The sequence below is a fragment of the Panthera pardus genome, unplaced genomic scaffold (assembly GCF_024362965.1).
Source record: "Panthera pardus isolate Hobbes unplaced genomic scaffold, ASM2436296v1 HiC_scaffold_2, whole genome shotgun sequence".
Taxonomy (NCBI): Eukaryota; Metazoa; Chordata; class Mammalia; order Carnivora; family Felidae; genus Panthera; species Panthera pardus.
This window is the reverse complement of record NW_026526765.1, coordinates 828,834-849,330: the sequence shown is the minus strand read 5'-3', so window position 1 is coordinate 849,330 and position 20,497 is coordinate 828,834. Positions and strand designations below refer to the sequence as shown.

Sequence of the window (20,497 nt, the reverse complement as noted above, 5' to 3'; positions counted from 1 at the left end):
GTCTGATGTGGGGCTTGAGCTCACAAACCTGAGCCACCCAGGTGCCCCCGTGCAAGGGCTTTTTATAGCTGTGACATAGGGAAACTGAAGGACTTTGTAAAGATCTGCTTTTCACTCCTTTTCCTGATCCTATTCCTGCTAGGACCCACACCCCCACTTTACACACGCCTTGTAGCACCAACAGTGTGTGTCCTCCTTACAAGGGACAAGAAGTCAACATTTATCTCAAGTCTTCCGGCACAATAGACGACATCTAAGGAAGAACCAGGTGAGAATAACCAGACCGCCAGGAACAGACGTGTGGACGCCAAGGCTCCCTGGCTCTGAGGATAACTGATGAAGGGCAGCTGGGGGACTGAGGGGACCTACACAGCAGGCCCCAAGCAAGAGGAGATTCTCTCCTTTCCTTTCCGGAGTCTCCCAGACACTCCGTACCTGCATTCTGTCTATACCTTCAGGACACTCTGCACTCACCTCCTGCTGGCTCACATTCAATTTCTATCCTGCAGAGGGCCGGGGACACTCGTGCCTGGTCCCGCAGGACCCCCTCTGGATCCTTGGACCTGACCTGCCTGCATTGGCTTTAGATTCATGAGCGGCAGGACACTCTGCGTCGGGGTGTGGCTTTTGCCCCCAGTTGCCAATAAATCTCTACACCTGGGACAGAGTACAAACCAGGTCAAAAGTCAGTCTGAGAGGGAGAGGAGTATGAACCTCAGCGTTCTTGGGGCTTTGCGGCCCCTTCCTGAGGCCTGGCTGCATCCTGGCCTTCAGATTCCACGAGACCCCCCATGTCCCTCGTGTCCCGCTGATGCCCTCTTGTGCTCACACAGCTGGAGCTGGTCTTTGTTCCCTGCAGACTAATTAGCCTGGCGTTCCTTCCTACACTGTGTAGACCAGAGCAGCGACAGCAAAGCCGCAGGGTGCGAGCAGGGGCTCCTTAGGTGTGGCAGGAGCACGATGGCTCAGGGGTAAAGGTGGCTCTGTGGCCTTGGTTGCAGAGGACTGGTAAGCCTGTTAAGAAGGGTGGATTTTACACTCAGGGTAAGAAGAGGCAGGTTTGCTAAAGCAGAGGACAGACCAGATAGGGGAGGGTGGAGACGGTCTGTGACACACCATTCCATCGGTTGAACCAACAGAGCCAGGAGTGGATTCTACAAGGGAGAACGTGCGGAGGAAAGTTCCTAGTGGCCCCCCAATCTCTGGCCCAGATCCTAGGAGCAGGTGGTCCAAGGCCTCCCTGCACTCAGCCTCAGTGCCTTGTTCCCGGAGGTCTCCATCTCTGCATGAAGTCACATCCCGTCCACAGCGCATCTACTGCCCTACGAATTCCCGCCCAAGCCCCCACCCTAAAGCAGTTTGCCTCCTCCTCTGAAAACCAGGACTAGCGCTTGCCATTTCTCTAGGTCCCTCACGCGAGTCTCTCGCAATCAGGCAGGAAAAGCAAGCCCCTGCAGAGGGCTGGCCCGCGGCCGGGGGAGCTCTGCCAACTTAGCATGGAAGCAGGAAGGGCGCGGGCCCGCGGGCGAACCGGGACAGCTTTCCCCCGAAGGTTCGCAGCGCCGCCGAACCTGGGACTAGGAGCTACAGCCCTTGGCTGAGCAAGCCCGGGTGCGGGCAGGGGCGCTTCAAGGGGAAGACCCCTCCCCAGGCCCCCCTCTCTGCGGTGTTGTTTCTTCAAAATCGCACCGCCCCCCCCAAGAGGCTCCTATTGAAATAACCACCTGAAATCAGGTCTCTAATTTTCGGGAGTCTATTGACCATTTTCCTCTATTTTGACGTAACTCCAGACGTAGAAAGGGTTTCAAGAACAGCACACGGTCTCTGTATCGCCTCCAACCAGCTTTCCCAAATGTCAACATTGCACCCACTTGTGGGCCCGGTAGGCCTGGGGACAGCGCAGTCCCCACGGCTGGGCGGTAGGGGGTGGTCCAGCCAGTGTCCGCGGATGTGGGGCGGTGCCTTGGAGACCCCGCGACCCCAAGGCGACGGCTCCCCTTCGGCCCCCGGTCCATGCCCCGCCTCCGCCATGCCCCGCCCCCGCCTCGACCCGCCCCCGTCTCACCGCCCCTCCCCACCGGCCCCCTCCGTCCCCGGCCCCTCGCGACCGCCTCGCAGCCGCGCCGCCGCGCCCCATCCCCCTCTGCCTGGCGCCCCCTGCCGGCCGCCTCACCACCCGGTTCCCCGTCCCGCTCCCCTCGCGACCCCTCCGCCCTCGACAGGCCCCAGCCCAAGCGCCCGGAACCCGCGAGGCAAGCCGGGAGGAGGACGCGGGCGGGAGCCGTCACCAGCGTGCGTCGCGCCCCTGACGCGTGCGTGCGTGCGCGTGCGTCGTTGGCTGGACTGCGTTTCCCAGGGGGCCGCGCGGCGCGCCCACTTCCGGCGGGAGGCACGGGACCCGGAAGCGGCCGCGGGGCGGCGAATCCCGCGGCGACAGGTCGGTCGGAGGGCGGCGGGAGCATGCTGGGCGGCCGGCGGCCCGCGGTGCGCGGTGCGTTCGTTCCCCCGCGGCGGTGGCGGCGGCGCGAGACGGCTCTTGCGTGAGCGGCGGCGGCCGGAGTGGCCGGCGGCGCGCCGGGCGGGCGGCGGGGCCCGCGGCTGCGAGGCGGGCCGGGCCGGGGTGGGCGCCGCTCTCGGCCCGGGGGGCGGCGGCGCCATGTGGAGCGGTCGCAGCTCCTTCACCAGCCTGGTCGTGGGCGTGTTCGTGGTGTACGTGGTGCACACCTGCTGGGTCATGTACGGCATCGTCTACACCCGGCCGTGCGGCAGCGACGGCAACTGCATCCAGCCCTACCTGGCGCGGAGGCCCAAGCTGCAGGTGAGCGCCAAGGGGGTGCGGCGGCGGGGACTACCTGGGGGCCGGGCTGGGGCCCCTTCTTACCGAGCCAGGTCCAGGACGGCCCCCCAGCCCCACTTGCTCCAGGTCTTGGTGCATGGTGGCTCCGGGAGGGCTCGGGGCGCTGCCCCCTTACCCCTCGTCCCGCCTCTTGAAGGCGCCCGGGTCCCTGCCCTGTTCTGCTCAGCTGCACGCCTCAGTAGCTGGTTGGCAGTGGACACAGCAGATCCCTTCCTGGCGCGATGGGAGCTAAAGTGAAACCTTTTCCCATTTGGTAGCTGGTCAGATTGCCACCGCGGGTGTAGCGGTTGGATGCGTGTTTTCTGCCGAGGGGGGGTGTGGGGGGGTCCTTGCAGAGCTAACTTTCTTGACGCTTCTTTCCAGCTCAGCGTGTACACCACCACGCGGTCCAACCTTGGTGCTGAAAACAACGTGGATCTGGTCTTGAACGTGGAAGACTTTGACGTGGAGTCGAAATTTGAGAGGTATGATTGGGGGACAGCGCGTGCCAGTGATGGGGTAAGTGCTGGTAACGTTTAGGTTGTGGAAAAGGCAGCGTCATGTGTAAGGAAGTTAGCGTGGAGAAGCACTGTTCCCTCTGTCTCGTGAGTGGGGCGGCTTTTAACTGCCCTCGTTTGTGATACGTAAACTAGCCAAGTTTTGCTCTACGTGAAAGTAGGAGGTGATGAGTTTGTCCCTTAAAAGGTAGCTTCCAGGGGCGCCTGGGTGGCTCAGTCGGTTAAGCGTCCGACTTCGGCTCAGGTCACGATCTCACAGTATGTGAGTTCGAGCCCCGTGTCGGGCTCTGTGCTGACTGCTCAGAGCCTGGAGCCTGTTTCAGATTCTGTGTCTCCCTCTCTCTCTGACCCTCCTCTGTTCATGCTTTGTCTCTCTGTCTCAAAAATAAATAAACGTTAAAAAAAAAAAAATTAAAAAAAAAGGTAGCTTCCAGTGTCCGACGGTCCCAGGATGCACGGCAGCCATGGGCGTTTCCAGAGGAGGAGATGAGGTGGGGGTGACGTGGCTTCCCACAGCAGACAGCTTGTCTCTCTCTTCCTGGCGAAAGTTGCCAGTTAGGTCAGTGTAGTGATGTAAAGGCTCAGGTACGAAGAGGGAGCGTGGGAAGTTATACTTGCTGTGTCGTTCTAGTTTTAAGATTTCAGAAGTAGAAGTCGAAAAGCAACCTGCTTGTCCGGGGTCCCCTTTTTTCCTGTGTGTCGTCTGGGTGATTTCACACAAAATAGCGGGAATGTGCGGTGCGTTGGCACGAGCGTCCTCTGGCCAGCCTGCCCCGTTCGAGAGCTGCGGGAGGCAGTGCAGCAGACAGGGGAGATACGTGCGGTTGGGGTCAGCCACTGCCTGCCTGGCCACGTGAGCCCTGTGACCAAGGCGAGTTCCTGCCTTCCCTGAGCGCTGCGAAATGTAGGCAGGAAATGCTGCCCGTGGTTTTAGAAAACGGTCTGTGAGCATCTGCACTTTCAGGATTTCGGTAAAGTCTTTGCAGGTGGGTGCGTTTTCGGTACGTCTGAGCTAAAATTAGTTTGAAACGGCATGATTTATAGAGGTACTTGGGTGACCTGTGCTGTGTGCACATACAAGGCAGCTGACACGCACGTGCTCGTAAAACGGTCGTCTCTTTTGTTTTAGGACGGTTAACGTTTCCGTACCAAAGAAAACTAGAAATAACGGGACATTGTACGCGTACATCTTCCTCCATCATGCTGGCATTCTGCCGTGGCATGATGGGAAGCAGGTGCACCTGGTGAGCCCTCTGACCACCTACATGGTTCCCAAACCGGAAGAGGTCAACCTGCTCACGGGTGAATCCATCACACAGGTGAGTGTGCCTGTCGGTCGCTGACCGACTGAGGCCTGCGCTCTCCCTGTGGAGTTCACACCCACGGGTTTCCGCACGTGCAGCTTACACCGGGAGCTGGGGTGACCGTTGGGAAGGGAAACGGTTTGATGCAGGGACAAGCACGTCTGTCTTTCAGCAGAATTGCTTCCTGTGACTCACAGGTAAATTTGATGCCAAGCTAGTGACGTAGGCTCTAAGCTGTGCAGTGACAGGTCACTTCTCAGGCCCTGGGCCCTCTCGGCCTCCAGGGAGTGTGTGTGCACCCCATCAAGGTGTGGGGACGCACTGCCCTGTGTGTAGGGCAGGACGGCACTTGGGCGCGTTTTCTCAGTTGTCATTTGTGATTACGGGACAGATACCTGTACTGCACACGTCCCATACCGCTGTGAAAAGCTGTGCGTACGAGGCGACTAGAGTGCCTTAAATGGTTATGGACGAAACTGTGGGTAAAGCAGAGGAAGTCTGTCTTTGGGTCTGTGCGGACCAGAAGGTGAGCTCGTTCACAGATGGGAAGCGTCTGTGAGGCTGCCCCATGCTGGGTCTCCTCGGAAGGACTCCCTCGGCTGCTGTTTCTTGGGGGGACTGTACGGCCCCGCCTCTCGGGGCCTTCCTAGGGAGTCAGTGAGGTGGTGGGTGTCAGTGTGAAGTCATCTTTGCAACATACAAATAAACGTCTGCGGTTCGTATTACTTAGAAAACCATTCTTGGCGTAACTTACCGGAGCTGTATTCTATCTATTTTGGTGGGAGATACACGAAATGGTCCTGCAGAGTGGAATTTGTCAGTTAGATCTGGGAGATCTTCCTGGCAGTCGTAGCTCCTTTGCTGAATAGAGCTCTGTGTGCGACTGACGCCCAGCCCTGACCCTGTCTTTGCAGACGACGTGACGGACCGGGCCTAGGGCCAGTGTCCTCCGTCTCGCTGCCAGCTGCAGGGGCTGTGAGCTCCGATTGCCTGCCCCCTCCTGCAGGTGTCCCGGGACTCCCTCTTCTCATGGTCCCCGCTCAGGCTGGGGATCTAGATGACAACCCTCTGGCTCGTGTTAAGAGAAGGAAGTGAGGGGTGCCGCTCTGGGGGAGCGGCGGTCATGCCTCCACCCAGCACTGGGCTTTCCCTGCTGAGCCACTCATTTCCTTTAGCAGCAGATAGAGGCAGAGAAGAAGCCACCGAGTGCCCTGGACGAGCCTGTTTCTCACTGGAGACCAAGACTGACACTGAACGTGATGGTGGACGACTTTGTCTTTGACGGGGCCTCCCTGCCTGCCGACGTGCATCGGTACATGAAGATGTAAGCACCGCTGGGCCCACCGGGGAGGGGGGTGGCTCTTCGCAGCGCACGCCCCCGTGCCCAGCCTCGAGCTGGCGGTGCAGGAGTGGCCCCGGTGTGTGGGGTGTGGAGGACACCTGGGGGTCCGTGGCCCACCAGAATCCGGAAATGGGGGCCCGCAGTGCTTCCTCGAGCACCCCTGAACCTCTCGAGGTCTTGCTGGTAGAGACTGCCACCAGGGCGTGAGACCGTGTCGTGCTGCACCCCCTGAGACTTTTGTCCCATCTGCGTACTGATTACCTCTGTTAGGACCGCGTGTTTTGTTTTAACTTGACTTGTTTACGTTAACTTAAAAACTAGTCTTTGGATCATTACATTTAGTCATTAGCATCGCTGGTTAAACAAGCGTTGAAATCGTGTGAATAATTTAGACCGCCTTGCATTTTGGGGGAGCCCGCTGTTAAAGTAAGATCTGTTACCGATGTCACGCAGCACCTAAAAATGGTTGAAGTAAAACTTGTCTTCTTTCACGTGTTAGTTGTAAACGTGCTATCGTCGTGAGGGTTTTTTCTTTTTAATGCGTATATGTCATTTTTGAGCGTGCAGAGCAGTCACGTAATTAGAAACGTAAACGGTACAAAGGGTCACGGAAAGCCCCCCACTCCTGTTCTCTGGCCCCCACCGCCTCCAAGGTACGGAAGGCAGGTGGGTTTTTATTTCCACTCTCCCTCTGCATCCCTGACCATCCCGCATCCGGGCACAGATGGGCCTGTCACTCTTTTGCGGCCTGGATGGTGTTCCGCTCTGTGGCCACTGGGGTTTCCCTCCCACGGCTGTGACTTCAAGGAAGAACAGCTGGTTAGAGCCCTCGGCTTCTGTGGGCAAGGTGTGTCCTGGGGCTGTGTGCCCAGAGACACCCGAGGACATGGGCAGGATTTCTCCGCGCTGCGTCTCCGAGCCGCGTCTGATTCCTCTAATAGTGAAAGTGTTCATGGTGACTCTGGGAACTGCTTGATCCCCCAGGATCCAGCTCGGGAAGACCGTGCACTACCTCCCTATCCTGTTCATCGACCAGCTCAGCAATCGGGTGAAGGACCTCATGGTAAGTGTGGCTCCTCTGGGCTGCTGTCGCCCCGCAGGAGCTTGCTGCGTCTTTCTGACTTGGCAGAGCTGTGCTCCGGGTCTGCCTCTGACTCCCTTCCTGAGCCCCTGTGCTCTCTGTGGTGGAAGGCTCTGGAACAGTTCTGTATTAAGTGCTTGGATGGCGAGTCTCAGAGCTCATTGGAGAGCCGAGTGTCGCTCAAACAGTTCATGCAGGTTTTTCCATCAAGCCCTAGTTGTTTGGCTCAAAGGCACAGATGGGCTCAGAGGGGCTGCTGAGCAAACTGCTCCCTTTAGAGCTGGCCCCACACAGTGTCACCGCCTGTCTTGGAGCCCGCAGTTGTTCCCCCCGACCCCGGGTGGCCCTGGGCAGGGCTGAGTGTGGGAGTGGAGGGGAGCTGGCACCCTGCCCTGCAGGGTGGATTGGAGGGCCAGTGCAGGACGGCTGACTTCCGGGCAGTGACAACAGCAGTGACCGTTGACACGGAGGGTCACCTACGGTGCCCCAGGCACTGTGCCGAGCACTTCACAAACGTCCCGGGGTCTCGCCCCATGGGCTGTGGAGCTGTGGCACGAGCCGGACCGGTCGCCCTCCCCGTGACTCCTGGCCGCCATCCCAGTCTGTGGGCGTTTACCACGCGCTGGAGTCCGTGCTCCTTGCTCACAGACGAGACAGCCTGGGCACGGAGAGCTCGGGTCCCCGTGGGATGCACGGCAGTGAGCGGAAAAGGAGGCACCTGACCCGGGGCCCAGCCTCGCGGGCCCCCGCCCCAGCTCTGCCTCCCCCTGCTGACCAAGGAGCTCAGAAATGACTGTCACACTGAACTGCTGTTCACTGAGGCCCCACGGGGTCCTTAACACGCGGGGTCCTGCGCTTCCTTTGGGGGTGCCACCTAGACCTACGGGGCTCGTCGGCCCCGGGCAGACCGTCATCCTCCCTCCTGCTGTGTGCAGACCTGGGGCCGGGCCAGTTCTGCCGAAGCGCGTGGTCAGCTCTCCGGGGGCCCGGGGCTGCCATGGTGCGGGCAGTGGTGTGGAGAGGCTGCTGGCTGGCTGGGCCGCTGGAGCTCCGAGGCCGCGTCTGCAGGGCGCCTGCGCTCTCCTCATCATGTGGGTTTAGTGGCCTCGTGACGTGGCACTGCTATTTGGACGTGGAAACAAGCTCACGGGCCGCCGGCGTTTCCTGTGGCGTCTTCGTGACACGAATGCTTTGTCTGGATCAGGGCTGCTTTCTGGAAGGAACGCCATCTTTGGGGAACAGCTAATCTGCTGGGGTTTAGACAGTGGCACCTGTGTGGGTGGGGTTGGCCCATGCCTGCCTGCCCTGGAGCCAGTGCGCCACTGTGGTGTGAGGGGGCCCGGTGCCTGGGCCTGGTGTCTGGTCAGTCCTGGTTGGGGGGGGGGGGGGTCCCTGGGCCTGGCGTCTGGTCAGTCCTGCTGAGGGGGGGGCCCTGGGCCTGGCATCTGGTCAGTCCTGGTTGGGGGGGGGGGCCCTGGGCCTGGCATCTGGTCAGTCCTGGTTGGTGGGGGGGCCCTGGGCCTGGCATCTGGTCAGTCCTGGTTGGTGGGGGGGCCCTAGGCCTGGCATCTGGTCAGTCCTGGTCGGGCGGGGCGGCCCGGCACCTGGGCCTGGCATCTGGTCAGTTCTGGGGCGGGGGCTGGCGCCTGGGCCTGGCATCTGGTCAGTCCTTGTGTGGGTGGCCTGGTGCCTGGGCCTGGCATCTGGTCAGTCCTGGTCCACTCCTGTTGCTGGACTGGCCACGTCGGTGTTCACCCAGGAGGGTCTGCCGAGTGAGCTCCTGTGGGTGGAATCAGGTGGCACCATCTTCACACGATGGGGCGTGTGGTGCCCGTGGACTCACCGGCCCCTGGAGGCGTGGAAGGCCGCTGCAGCCAGCGTGGGCCGCCCGACCCCACGACCACAGCCGCTCGCAGCTGCCCCTTGCCTCCGCACACACTTAGGTCAGGTGTCACATCTTCCTGAGGCTTTCTGTTGTCCCCTGCGGGGGCAGGCCGACCCTCCACAAGTCAGTCTCTCCGGGAGCATTCAGCCCACACACCGGGGCCCCACGTGCCACCCGCCAGGTTTCCCTTCCCTGCGGAGAGGTGTGGAGGCTCCGTGGGGCCCGTGCCCGGCTCGTCCGCAAGAGCAGGTTCCTGGTGCATGCCGGTGCTGCTCGTGCCGAGAGGCTGGGGTACAGGGCCAAGCCGACACGGGGGTTCGAGAGATACGGGGTTCAGGTGGCAGAGGAGACGAGAATACGTTGCTCAGAAAAGCTTTGAGCCCAGGATGAGGGCGAGCGGAGAGAGGTGGGAGCCACGCCTCCCCCCCACCCCCCGCCCCCTGGGATGGGGAACAGACGGTAGTCGAGTAGGCCCAGGGGTGCAGCGTCGGCCTCCGGTGCACGGAGCCGTGGTCGGTGGGGTGAGCCGTGGGGTGAGTGCCCGGCAGCGGGTGGGGGCAGGCGGCGGACCTGGGAAGGGCGCGGCCTCACTGCCCTGCTGTCCTTCCCGCCAGGTCATAAACCGCTCCAGCACCGAGCTGCCCCTCACCGTGTCCTACGACAAGATCTCACTGGGGAGGCTGCGCTTCTGGATCCACATGCAGGACGCCGTGTACTCCCTGCAGCAGTTCGGTGAGGCCACGGGCCGACCTTTACTTCCGGGTCCGGGAAGCCGTGCTCAGGCTCCAGCCTCGGTGCCTCCTGCTGGTGTCCTTGACCATGGCTCCCGTCAGAGCGTCGGGTTTCCGCTCTCAGTGCTGAGAGCCGTCCTCGTCTGTGGCCGTGAGCGTGAGGCGCGTGTCTGGCGTCGGATGTCGCTGACCTGGCTCGCCTCGTGCTGTTTCCTTTTCCGTTCAGGGTTTTCAGAGAAAGACGCTGATGAAGTGAAAGGCATTTTTGTCGACACCAACTTGTATTTCTTAGCTCTGACCTTCTTCGTCGCCGCATTTCACGTGAGTGGGCGCCGGGCCGGGGGTTTGCGTGGTGCGGCCTGGCGACCTGAGACTTTGTGGCCGCCACGCTGGGGGTCCCTCTCCCGGCTCAGGACGGGGTGTCTGCACCTGGGGCGCTGATCACCTTAAGGACTTGGGGTTTGTCTGCTGGCCCTGGAGGTCATCTTGAAAAGAAATCCAGACTCCACGAGATCAGTGAATGGCTTTGCAAAATAAGTATGTCATCGTATAATTCTAGCGCAGTGGTTTCGATGTTGAAAACCCAGCCTTTGCGTAGAATCCCTTTTTGAGCGTGGAGTCTTACAGCTGGTGGAGGAAAGCTGTCCCCCACGTGGCAGCCGTGCTAGATCTGAGGTCAAGGTGGGCAGGCGTGGGCCCCCAGTGCCTGGAGATTGGCTGCCAGTCTGGCTAAACTTCCCAAAACCGTGCTGGGAAATAGTGGTTTTGTTAAAGGAGCAGGGTGTGAGAATGACCCGTGTGCACGGCCTGGGCACCAGGTCAGAGCCGGCAGCACCTGGCGAGGGAGCCGGGACGTGTGGCCCACGACGGCGGTCAGATGCCCCGCGGTCCCGGCATGCTGGGTGGGGCACGAGGCCGTGGGTTTCCGAGGTGTGGCGTGTGGCATCCGCCTGGCTGTGTCCTTGCGATCCGGGTCCCGTGCACACCTGTGCTCTCGCTCGGCAGAGACGAGCCGTCGGAGCGACGCGAGCTGGACGTTGCCGTCCTCTTCTCTTTCCAGCTTCTGTTTGACTTCTTGGCGTTTAAAAATGACATCAGTTTCTGGAAGAAGAAGAGGAGCATGATTGGAATGTCCACCAAAGCAGGTAGGCGCCCTCAACTTTCGGCCGTTCCCAGAGCGCCGTGTCCTGTTGACGGATACGGATCTCTAGGCTTCACTTTGGAGCTTGGGGTCTGCGGTCGTCTCTGGTCCGTGCCAGTCAGGGAGCCGGCTCTCGCGCGGGCGGCGCCTGCGAGCCTGGACCCTGACATGGTGCGGAGGGGCTGTCTGTGGCGTGTGAACCCGAGGCCACGCGCCAGGCCCCCCCGGCAGTGACACCAACGCGGGATCTTGGCCTCCATCTGTTTGGCTGCTAATCAAGCGTCTCAAGAGGCAGTTCTTTTCCTTCCACAGAAATGACGTGCCCAGGGGTGGTCCGGGCACCTGGGCTGGCCCCCAGTGTCAGCCGGGTCTCACATCCTCCTGTCCTCTGGTGTCCTTCGGGGGGCACAGGGCCCCTGCTGAGTCCTCCGGCCCTTCCTGGGGAGCAGCCGTGAGCGGGGCTCGTGGGTCCCCGTCGGTGCACACGGGGCAGCCAGGTGTCCCCCTAGCAGGCACCCACGGGGGTTGGCCCCGCCGCTCCTGCCCCGCGAGAGGCCCTTAGGAAGGTGCATGTTTTCAGTCAGTTGTAGCGTTTTGTAAAGTTCGGTCTTCGTGGAGAAGGTATAGTTTTTAAAAGACGAGTTTCTCACGGAGCCGGGAGGGAAACAGGTAAGGGGAAGAGATGAAGGAGGCGGGTTCTAATCCCCACCAGTGACCCCTCTGGTCAGCGTGCTCTCTGTGTGTTTGTGTACCTGCGCACACGTGTCTGTAGCAAAGGGGACCTTGCGTTCCGTGCCGTGGCCTCTGTGGTCGCTGTAGAACATTTGCACGCCACACACACCTTGTCCAGTGCAGTGGATGGAGGGGGTGAAACCCTTGAAGCTTCGTGTACGCTGTGGGGGGGGCACGGGTAGGGGGGTGAGCGTGCACGTGGGGGGGTGGGGGCGTGATGGGACCTGTCGGGTGGGGTGTGGACAGGGCGCGGCCGGCCGCTCAGCGCAGCCCCCTGCCCTGCCCCCAGTGCTCTGGCGTGGATTCAGCACAGTGGTCATCTTCCTGTTCCTGCTGGACGAGCAGACGAGCCTGCTGGTGCTGGTCCCCGCGGGCATTGGGGCCGCCATCGAGGTGAGTCGTGTGGCCGTGCTCGGCCGCACCCGGTCCCGAACCACGGGAGAGACGTGGCCCTGCCGGAGGCAGGGAGGGGCGTAGCAGCTGCCGCAGTTCCGGAACGCCAGAGCCCGGCTGCCAGGGGCCCTGTCGCTGGGGCTGGAGCTTCCGCCCATCACACCTGTCCGCGCGACGTGTTTTACCAGGGCAGGCGGGGAGCCACACGACTTGTGCCGCCCACCGCATGAGGCCGTGTGGGACGTGGTGCCCCGTGACAGCCCGGGCCGAGCTGGGCTCGGAGAGCGGTTCCGTGGGGCGGGTGGCTTTGGGCCGGGACACGGCGGGGAGCAGAGGGGGTGGCGGGCTGCGACGTTCTCTGGCCTCCGGGGCTGCCCTGTCCCGGGCCTCAGCCCCGGCCACAGTCCTCCGCCCTACCCGTGCGCCGTGGGCACCGGCACGTGTGGCCGTTGGGCCAGAGACCGCACTCGGTCTGCCCGTGAGCCGTGCCGCGAGGACCCCCCTCCCCCCGTAGCCACCCGTCACAGCGCGGAGACCCAGCTCACCGGGTTGTGGAGGCGGGTCCCCCGAAGACGGCAGGACTCAGGGCAGAGGCGAGGGGCCTTGCAGTGACCACCTGGGAGAAGGGGCCGGTGAATCAAGAGGCAGGAAGGATGGGCCGGGAAGGGGGCCCGGCCCAGAGGACGGCAGCCAGGCCGAGTGCCGGTTCCCTCGGTGCAGAGGGCGGCCGAGCTCAATGTTGGCGTGGAGCCCATGAGCACCGGTCAGGCCTGCTGGCGTGACCAGTCAAGGCTAGGGGCGCAGGCAGGCACACACTGTGGTCCGTCACCTCCCGGGGGTGAGTTCTGGGGACTCCTGGGTCTCAGAGCCGTGAAAGTGTGTTTCGCGTTCTTTCTTTCAGCTGTGGAAGGTGAAAAAGGCCTTGAAGATGAGTGTTGTTTGGAGAGGCCTGAGACCACACTTCCAGGTGGGCATTTGTGCGGTAACAACTGTCCCCCCAGCCCATCTGCCCCTGGACGCTCTGTGCCTCCCCCCGCCCCACTCCTCGTCTGCCCCTTGGGTGGTCTGTGGGGGTCCCCTCGCCCCCCCCCCCCCCCCACCCTGTCTGCTCCCTGGACGCTCTGTGCCTCCCCTGGCCCCCGTCTGCCCCCCTGGACTCTCTGTGCACCGCCCCTGCCCGCTCCCACCACCCCATCTGCCCTGGACGCTCTGTGCCTCCCCCCGCCCCACTCCTCGTCTGCCCCTTGGGTGGTCTGTGCCTCCCCTCGCCCCCCCCCCCCCACCCTGTCTGCTCCCTGGACACTCTGTGCCTCCCCTGGCCCCCGTCTGCCCCCCTGGACGCTCTGTGCCTCCCCCCGCCCCACTCCTCATCTGCCCCTTGGGTGGTCTGTGCCTCCCCTCGCCCCCCCCCCCACCCTGTCTGCTCCCTGGACGCTCTGTGCCTCCCCTGGCCCCCGTCTGCCCCCCTGGACTCTCTGTGCACCACCCCTGCCCGCTCCCACCACCCCATCTGCCCTGGATGCTCTGTGCCTCCCCCCGCCCCACCCCTACCAGCAGTCACCTTGTTCCTTTGTGTGCCGGTCGCCAGCCCATTCTCATGTCCCAGAGTGTCTGCCCTGCGGCTGCTAGCTGTGCCCCAATCAGACGCCGCACTCGGGGGCTGGTGATCCTTGGGCCACCTGGCCAGCCTCCGGCTCCGAGCCCCCCCTCGGCAGACATAGGTGGCATCGTGCGGTGGAGGCCGGTCCCCTGGCAGCCCTGAGGTCTCCCGGTGGGCCAGCGTGGGCAGCGGCTAGTGCGGGCCCCAGGTGGGCATCCCCGTCAGGGACAGAGTGCTCCCCCTGCCCTGACGGAATGGGATGCAGGTGTGCTGGGCTCTGGGCGCTCTTCCCATGCCCGCAGGCCAGTGCGGTGCTGCCTGGTGCCCCGTCCCTGCTGGAGTCCAGCACGTGGTGCTGCTCTGGGTTGGCCCTTGCCCCCGGTGACAAGATTTTGCTGCGCCTCCGGGCAGACGGGCTGGGCTGGGGTGCAGCAGCATTTTGGGGTTTGTGGTCCTGAGCCTGACTCCTGCTGGGATGGACCCGGATCCAGGGAAGCTCAACACCCCGTCGAGGACGGGAAACTGGGGACCGGGACAGGGTTTGTCCTGTTGGGAACTGCCTCTGTGAGTCTGCCTTCACTGACCTGAGTGCAGTGCAGGGGTGTGGCCATCACCGTGATTGCTGGGGGGGTGCGTGGCCCAACAGGACACACTGGCGGGTGTGCCTCTGCACACGCGGCACGTGTCTGGGCCCCGGGTGACCCTGATTGCGGGGAGGTGGCTGTAGGGGGCCGCCTGGGCTGAGCCCCCTGCACCGCACAGCTGGGCTGTGCGCGCCTGCTGGTCCGTGTGCAGCTGTCCCCGCCAGCGGCCTGGAACTAACGGGACTGTGTTGGGTTCTGTGACAGTTTGGCACTTACAGCGAGTCCGAGAGGAAGACAGAGGAGTACGACACTCAGGTGAGTGGTGGGGGTGGGAGGGGATGCCAATCAGCCTGGGCTCTCGGACTTGGGGGCAGGCTCCGGGGCGGCTCCACGTCCCGGCCTCGCAGGAAAGCCGGGCCCGGTCTTCGCGGGCGGTCGGGAGGCCTCCTCCTCTCCTGTAATGAGATTTATTTCTGGGGAGTTTGCGGTATGTGCTGTGATCTCCCGTGGTCACCGAGACCCCGGTGACCCTCATCGTCCCCAACCCCCCTGTGCGGGTGTAGCTGCAGCTTTCGGGTTGCCCGGAGACGGCTCCCTTGTGGGGACGGTGTTACTTGCCGCTCGGACGGGCACGTGTTTGTGTGCCAGGGCCTAGGCAAAGCTCAGGGTCAGCATGGTGACGAGCCCCAGCCCCCGAGGGCACTCTGCACACGGCTCTAGCCGGGCGTCTCCAGATCCGTTTCCCATCGCTCCTGATCAGTGACCGGGTGTTCACAAGCCGGACGGATGCTGTGAACGTCCGTGCGGCATCAGGCCTAGCTTCTGGAGCCTCGTTCTGCAGGCGTCCGCCGTCCCAGCACCGTCCCGACTCGGTTCCCCAAGGTCGTTGGCCTGTGTGCCCTCCTTGCCGGTTCCCCTGTCCGGACTCAGGTCCCCAAGGTCGTGGCCCATGTGCCCTCCTTGCCGGTTTCCCCGTTGCGAGTTGGCTTGTCACAGAGGCTCCGTGTTCCCGGCAGGCCATGAAGTACCTCTCCTATCTTCTCTACCCCCTGTGCATCGGTGGCGCCGTCTACTCCCTGCTGAACGTCAAGTATAAGAGGTAGGACGTGCCAGCCTCCGTGCTTCAGCCAGGGACGCCCCTGGGCCTCCGTGCCGGGCCTGCCCCTCCTCCCCCACCCACCCCGCCCGGGAGACACACGGCCCGGCCAGAGGGCACAAGGCCGGCACGTGGTATTCCCCAGGCCTGTTCCCCAGCAGCAGGCACGGAGATGCAGGTGTCCGGGGCCCTGGTGTCAGGAACGAGGGCGGACGTGTCTGGCGAGGGGAGCCTAGGGCGGGTGGCCCGGCCACTGCGTTCGGGACACGGGAGCCCCGGAGACGCGACCCTGAGGGCTGGGGGTTCTGACGGAGGACACCGGCCAGCTCAGCCCTGCAGCTACCACCTCACGCTTGCGCTCCGGGAAGAGGGCTGTCCCCGCGGGTCCCCCCACCAGCACTGCGGTTTCCGGGGGGACGGGCGCCGCGGGACAGGGGCAGTGATCACGGTGTCTCTCTTGCAGCTGGTACTCTTGGCTGATCAATAGCTTCGTCAACGGTGAGTTGTGGGGATTCGGCTCCGCCAGTAGCACCTGTGGCTGTTCCTTGTGGTTCCCGCACGTGGCCCGTGTGGTTCGAGGACGGGCAGGCAGGGCCTCTGCCGCCAGCCACCCCTGCTCCCTTTGGCGGGGCCCCCCAGACACCTGGTCTGTCTGCGGTGGCCCCGCTCAGGCTGCCCGTGAAAACGGTTTGGGGCGGGCGGGAAGTAACGCCGTCCGACGTGCAATTTCCGAGGGCGGCCACGGGGCCCGTGAGCCCTGTGCGTGGGCTGGGTCTGCATCCTCGGAGGGCACAGACCCAGGACCTGACGGGCCTGGCTTCCTCGCGGGCCCGAGCCGTCTGCGCAGAACACGGTGCGCAGAACACGGTGACAGGCAGCCGCGCTGGGTGGTGGGCGGGGCCGCTGGCAGAGAGCCGGTCTCTGAAGATGGACCCGGGGCCACCCCAGCCTGCCGTCCTTCTCCCCAGGGGTGTACGCCTTCGGCTTCCTCTTCATGCTGCCCCAGCTCTTCGTCAACTACAAGGTAAGACCACACCCGCCCCGCGCTCGCCCGCGTCCTCCCTACGCCGGCCGCTGATCTGCCGCGTCTCGCCCCCCAGATGAAGTCGGTGGCGCACCTGCCCTGGAAGGCCTTCACCTACAAGGTCAGTGCCCCCCCCGCCCCCCCCCCCCCAACTTCTCAGGGCCACCACGCCCAGTGGAGGGGTTTTCTCAACCGCGGGCCCCCTGGTGGTGACTTAGGGACGCTGGTTCTCGAGCTGTCACAGCAGCACGAGACGAAGCCACATTCCTTTTCGGGGACACGCGCGAGAGCGCATACCCCCAGCCACCCCCAGAGGCCCACGTCCACACGCGGACGCAGACCCTGGGCTCGGGCACACCGGCCGGGCTGTGAAGTGCCGTGACACGCTTGTCAGGGCAGGTGGAATTAAGGTGTGTTTTCCTGTTCGTTCTGTGAAGTAAGACGAGTGGCTCCGAGGAGGAAGAAGCCGGGGTGTTCAGGGCAGCCCTCGTGGGGGTGCAGTATGTGGAGAACAGGGGTGCGCGAGGGGGCGCCTCGGTGTCCAGCGTCCTTCCGCACTCGCTCCTTTTCTCTTGTCTGTTGTCGCCGGGACCCCGCTGAGCGGTGAGAGGGTGATGGGCCCCGGCCCCTGGGTAGGTAGGCGTTCGTTCGGGAGACCCTGACGGCCGCTGTTCACACCTCCCCCGTCCCGCGTGGCAGGCCTTCAACACCTTCATCGACGACGTCTTTGCCTTCATCATCACCATGCCCACCTCCCACCGGCTGGCGTGTTTCCGGGACGACGTGGTGTTCCTCGTGTACCTGTACCAGCGATGGTGAGTGTGGCCGCCCCTCCCGGGTCTTCCTTGGGCACGGAGGCAGTTTGCAGGTGGCGTGTGTCACCTGCAAGGCCGAGTGAGAGATCACCCCACGGCCTAGTCGGGAAGGACGGGTCTCTGTCTGAGCGACTCGCTCAGTCCCTGCCGCTCACGTGCCCCCCCCCCCCCCCCCCCCCCCCCGCCCAGCGTGGCGGCAGTCGCCACGAGCACTGTCTGGAGGGCGCGGAGGGGCCGCCACCCCCGGGGCCTGGGGACGGGCATGGAGCTCCGTCCTGACAGTGAACACACGACAGGCGGGCACGAGGGGACGCCAGACATCCCTCCTGCTGCAACTTGGGGTCTTGCGTCCTAACTGCTGGGACTCCAGCCCCTTCGCGGATGGCAGAGCCCGGGGGCCTCTGTCCTTGCAGGCTGTACCCCGTGGATAAGAGCAGGGTGAACGAGTTCGGGGAGTCCTACGAGGAGAAGCCCCAGCGGAAGCCCCACGCGCATTGAGTCCCCACCCGGCCGCGTGCGGTCAGCCCCCGTGCGGCAGGGCTGGGTTGTCGGCGGAGTATTTTCGGACGCTTCTGGTGGAGTTTCCTGGACGTTACACCGTGTGCATTGCCAAAACCTGAACGTTTCCTGTCGCCCCCCGAGTCCCTCTGCGTCGTGTCAGGGAGGGGCTCCAGTGGACAGACTTCTGGCCCCCGCATCAGGCTCTGACCATCGGAGGCTCGGCACGGAGGGTGGGGAGCCCGGGCCAGGGGCCTCTCGAGGTGTCCGTGAGCACTCCCCACACGCGCAGGTGGCTCTTTAAGTCCATTCCTTGGAGACTGGGATCAAATGGCTTTTTTCCTTTTTGTTTAAAATTTGACTATTTTAAAGCTTAACGTACGTATGTTTCTATTTTAAAATAAATTTCTTTGGCTGTGATGTTTTTCCTGGCCCGGTGGAGCGTGTCTCCTCTGGCTCACTTTTCCTGTTCTCAGAAACCCACGCACGACGTGGGCTCACGTGTGCGCTTGCCACAGCAGCGGAGGTAAAGACCGCCTCCCCAGCTCTCGAATCGCAAACGTTCTTGAATCTCGGTGTTGAACGTGTTTTGCACGGTCACCACCAGTCCCCCAGACGGTGTTTTTCAGAAATGCTCTGGGTTGAGGCGGAGATGAGCTGCGTGGCCGGGCGGGCCTGTGCTCCGTGTGGTTCTACGTGTCCGTGAGCACGCGGGCAGTGTGTGCCGTGGGGCTGGCTTTGAACTCCGTCTTCTGCTGTGTCCACCCTGGCGTTCTGGCTCCTCCTCCCAGGGTAAAAGGTGGGGCCAGTCGGGGTCTGAGGAGGCCCAGGCTGAGGGAGCACGTGTGCGTCCTACCTGTCCCCACAGGCCACGCGCACCGTCGCGGGGGTCTGTTCGCAGTGGAAACCACACGTGCGTGCCACTCGGGAGCCTGCGGCTTCTGGCTCAGCTGTGTGAGCCGCACGCAGTGAGGGTAGGAAAACAGTTCACGTCACCCTGATTCAGTTTCGGTGTGAGCACGCGTCAGGAGCCGGTAAGGAGCGCACAGCGTCCCCCGGGGACTACCCCGCCTGCTGCACCCACAGGGCCAGCTGCTCAGAAGAGTGCAGACGTCCCTGCGGGCTCGGCCTGGGGGCACGGCACCTGCCGGGTGCTGGCTGCGTTGTAAGTGAGAACGTCCAGGTGTCCACCTGTGCATGGGGCCCGCGGGGCCTGGGAGGTTCCGCCGAGGGGGCCCCTGCAGGTCCCGGGACAGCACCACCAAGTGGCTTTCAACAGCACACGCACGCACGCGCACGCACACACACACACCCCCACCCCGCCTCACGGTCGGGTTCCGCCGGAGACCCCGGCCAGAGCCCAGCCTTTCCCAGCTCCTGGAGGGGCCGCGTCCTCTGTCTGGGTCCCTCCCTCCGCACCCGCTTCCCGCCTCCATTCTCCCATCCCCCCTCCCTGCACTGTGGTGGCCACGTCCGGCCACGGGGCGATCCAGGGCCGTCCCCCTGTGTCGGGGCCGTACCACAGTCTCAACTGCCCTTCCCAGGGCCTGGGGTGGCACGCGCCTGCCGCGGTCCTCCGGTGCCTCCTTGGCGCCCCGCCTCCTCCTCCACCCTTGTGTGTCCTGCCGTCCAGAGTGCCTTCTGTGCCCCACACTGCGGGGGAGCACTCCCTCCGTCTCTCTTCACACGGCACAGGGACAGTGGAGCAGGAGCACGTGTGTGTTCTTGTACCCACCACCCAGGTGGGGCTCCCCCATCCCTCCTGGCTGCTCGTCCCCGGAAAGCATTTGGCGACCTTTGTGCCCATCGGCTCCTGGGCCTGTTCCCAGCCCCGCCCAGAATCCCACGCTCGACTCTGGCTGCCTGGCTGCTTTGGTTCAGGATTCTCCCTGGCCTTCATCCCAGCCGTGGCCGTGGCATTCGTTTATCCCACGTAGTCTTTAGCAGACGGTGGACAGACGGCAGGGTTTGGCCCACTTTGGTATTGGGAGTGCGTGGGCGTGTCTTCTATGGACACGGGGGGGGGGGGGAGGGGGGGGGGGTCCTGGCGAAGCAGAGCCGACGCCCCCAAGCCCCGCGCGGCACACCCGCCTTGCACCGAGTGCTGCCATCTGGTGCCCACGAAGGGCGACCTTCCCGAGGCCTGGGTTCGCATTTCCCAGGCAACAGGTGGTGCCGAATGCCTTCTCATGTTCTTCCTGTCCACCTCCACACATTTCTTGGATGAAGGGCCTGTTCTCTCTCTCCCTGTAATCCTGTTTCTAACCGCATTTGTGCAGCCCTGCTGGCCGGACCGACTTCACATAAGGCCAGGAGGTGCGCGTCCCTGTTTTCTGCTCTGGAAAACCTCCCTTTTGTGGCCGCTGGAGCCCCCGGGCCCCGGGCTTCCTTGCTGGCTTTCACCGCTGGCTGCGTCTCTGCTGTGGTGAGAGTCCCACACGGGCATGCTTCTAGCCTGTGGGGCCGTGTCTGCCCCTCCGCCCCTGGGTGGTCGTGTCCCCACAGACTGGGTGGCGAGCCGCTGGATGACTAAGCGGGCAGGTGTGCCGCGGGAGTCACACGGGCGGCCCTCAGACCCCGCAGCTGGCGGTGGAGCCGGCGGGGGGGGCGGGGGGGGGGGGTCCTTCTAGAAAACTGTCGGCCTAAACGGCATTTGTTCCATCCTGGAGACGGAGGCTCGGATGCTGAGGCCGCAGGGCCGGCTCCTTCTGAAGCAGAGGGAGAGTCTGTTCCCGCCTCTCTCCTGGGCCGAGAGACGGCCACCGTCCTCCCACGCGACGTTCTCCCTGAGTGTGTGTCTCCAGGTTTCCCAGTTTGATGAGGATGCAGTCACGTCAGGTCAAGGCCCACCGTGAAGACCTCACCTGGGCCCGGCCGCCTGCAAAGACCCCGTTTCCAAACAAGGTCACGCTCGTGG

At 63.5% G+C, this 20,497-nt stretch overlaps 1 protein-coding gene across 4 annotated transcripts; it reads left to right on the top strand.

The window, feature by feature from the left end:
- Nucleotides 1–2,378: 2,378 nt before the first annotated feature.
- CLPTM1L (CLPTM1 like) lies at nucleotides 2,379–18,000 on the top strand. 4 transcript variants are annotated; one of them, XM_053906850.1, is made up of 17 exons: nucleotides 2,379–2,818; nucleotides 3,221–3,321; nucleotides 4,484–4,673; nucleotides 5,834–5,982; nucleotides 6,985–7,063; nucleotides 9,581–9,698; nucleotides 9,924–10,018; nucleotides 10,758–10,842; nucleotides 11,860–11,963; nucleotides 12,865–12,930; nucleotides 14,412–14,462; nucleotides 15,164–15,246; nucleotides 15,707–15,741; nucleotides 16,212–16,267; nucleotides 16,344–16,388; nucleotides 16,967–17,082; nucleotides 17,272–17,483. In XM_053906850.1, exons 1-17 carry the CDS (start codon nucleotides 2,657–2,659, stop codon nucleotides 17,435–17,437), a joined length of 1,701 nt encoding a protein of 566 aa, XP_053762825.1. In that variant the 5' UTR covers nucleotides 2,379–2,656; the 3' UTR covers nucleotides 17,438–17,483. The 4 variants fall into 4 exon arrangements, with proteins under 4 accessions (XP_053762825.1, XP_053762826.1, XP_053762827.1 ...); XM_053906851.1 differs by having other exon boundaries at nucleotides 2,380–2,818; nucleotides 5,837–5,982; nucleotides 17,272–17,482; XM_053906852.1 differs by lacking the exon at nucleotides 17,272–17,483 and adding an exon at nucleotides 17,496–18,000 and having other exon boundaries at nucleotides 2,381–2,818.
- Nucleotides 18,001–20,497: the final 2,497 nt, after the last annotated feature.

What these genes read in the sequence shown, in the direction of transcription:
- CLPTM1L (XM_053906850.1), top strand. Translation starts at nt 2,657, where the DNA reads ATGTGGAGCGGTCGCAGCTCCTTCACCAGCCTGGTCGTGGGCGTGTTC. An exon ending in ATCGGGTGAAGGACCTCATG is followed by an intron (nt 7,064 to 9,580) that starts GTAAGTGTGGCT and finishes CCTTCCCGCCAG; the next exon opens with GTCATAAACCGCTCCAGCAC. An exon ending in TGGAATGTCCACCAAAGCAG is followed by an intron (nt 10,843 to 11,859) that starts GTAGGCGCCCTC and finishes CCCTGCCCCCAG; the next exon opens with TGCTCTGGCGTGGATTCAGC.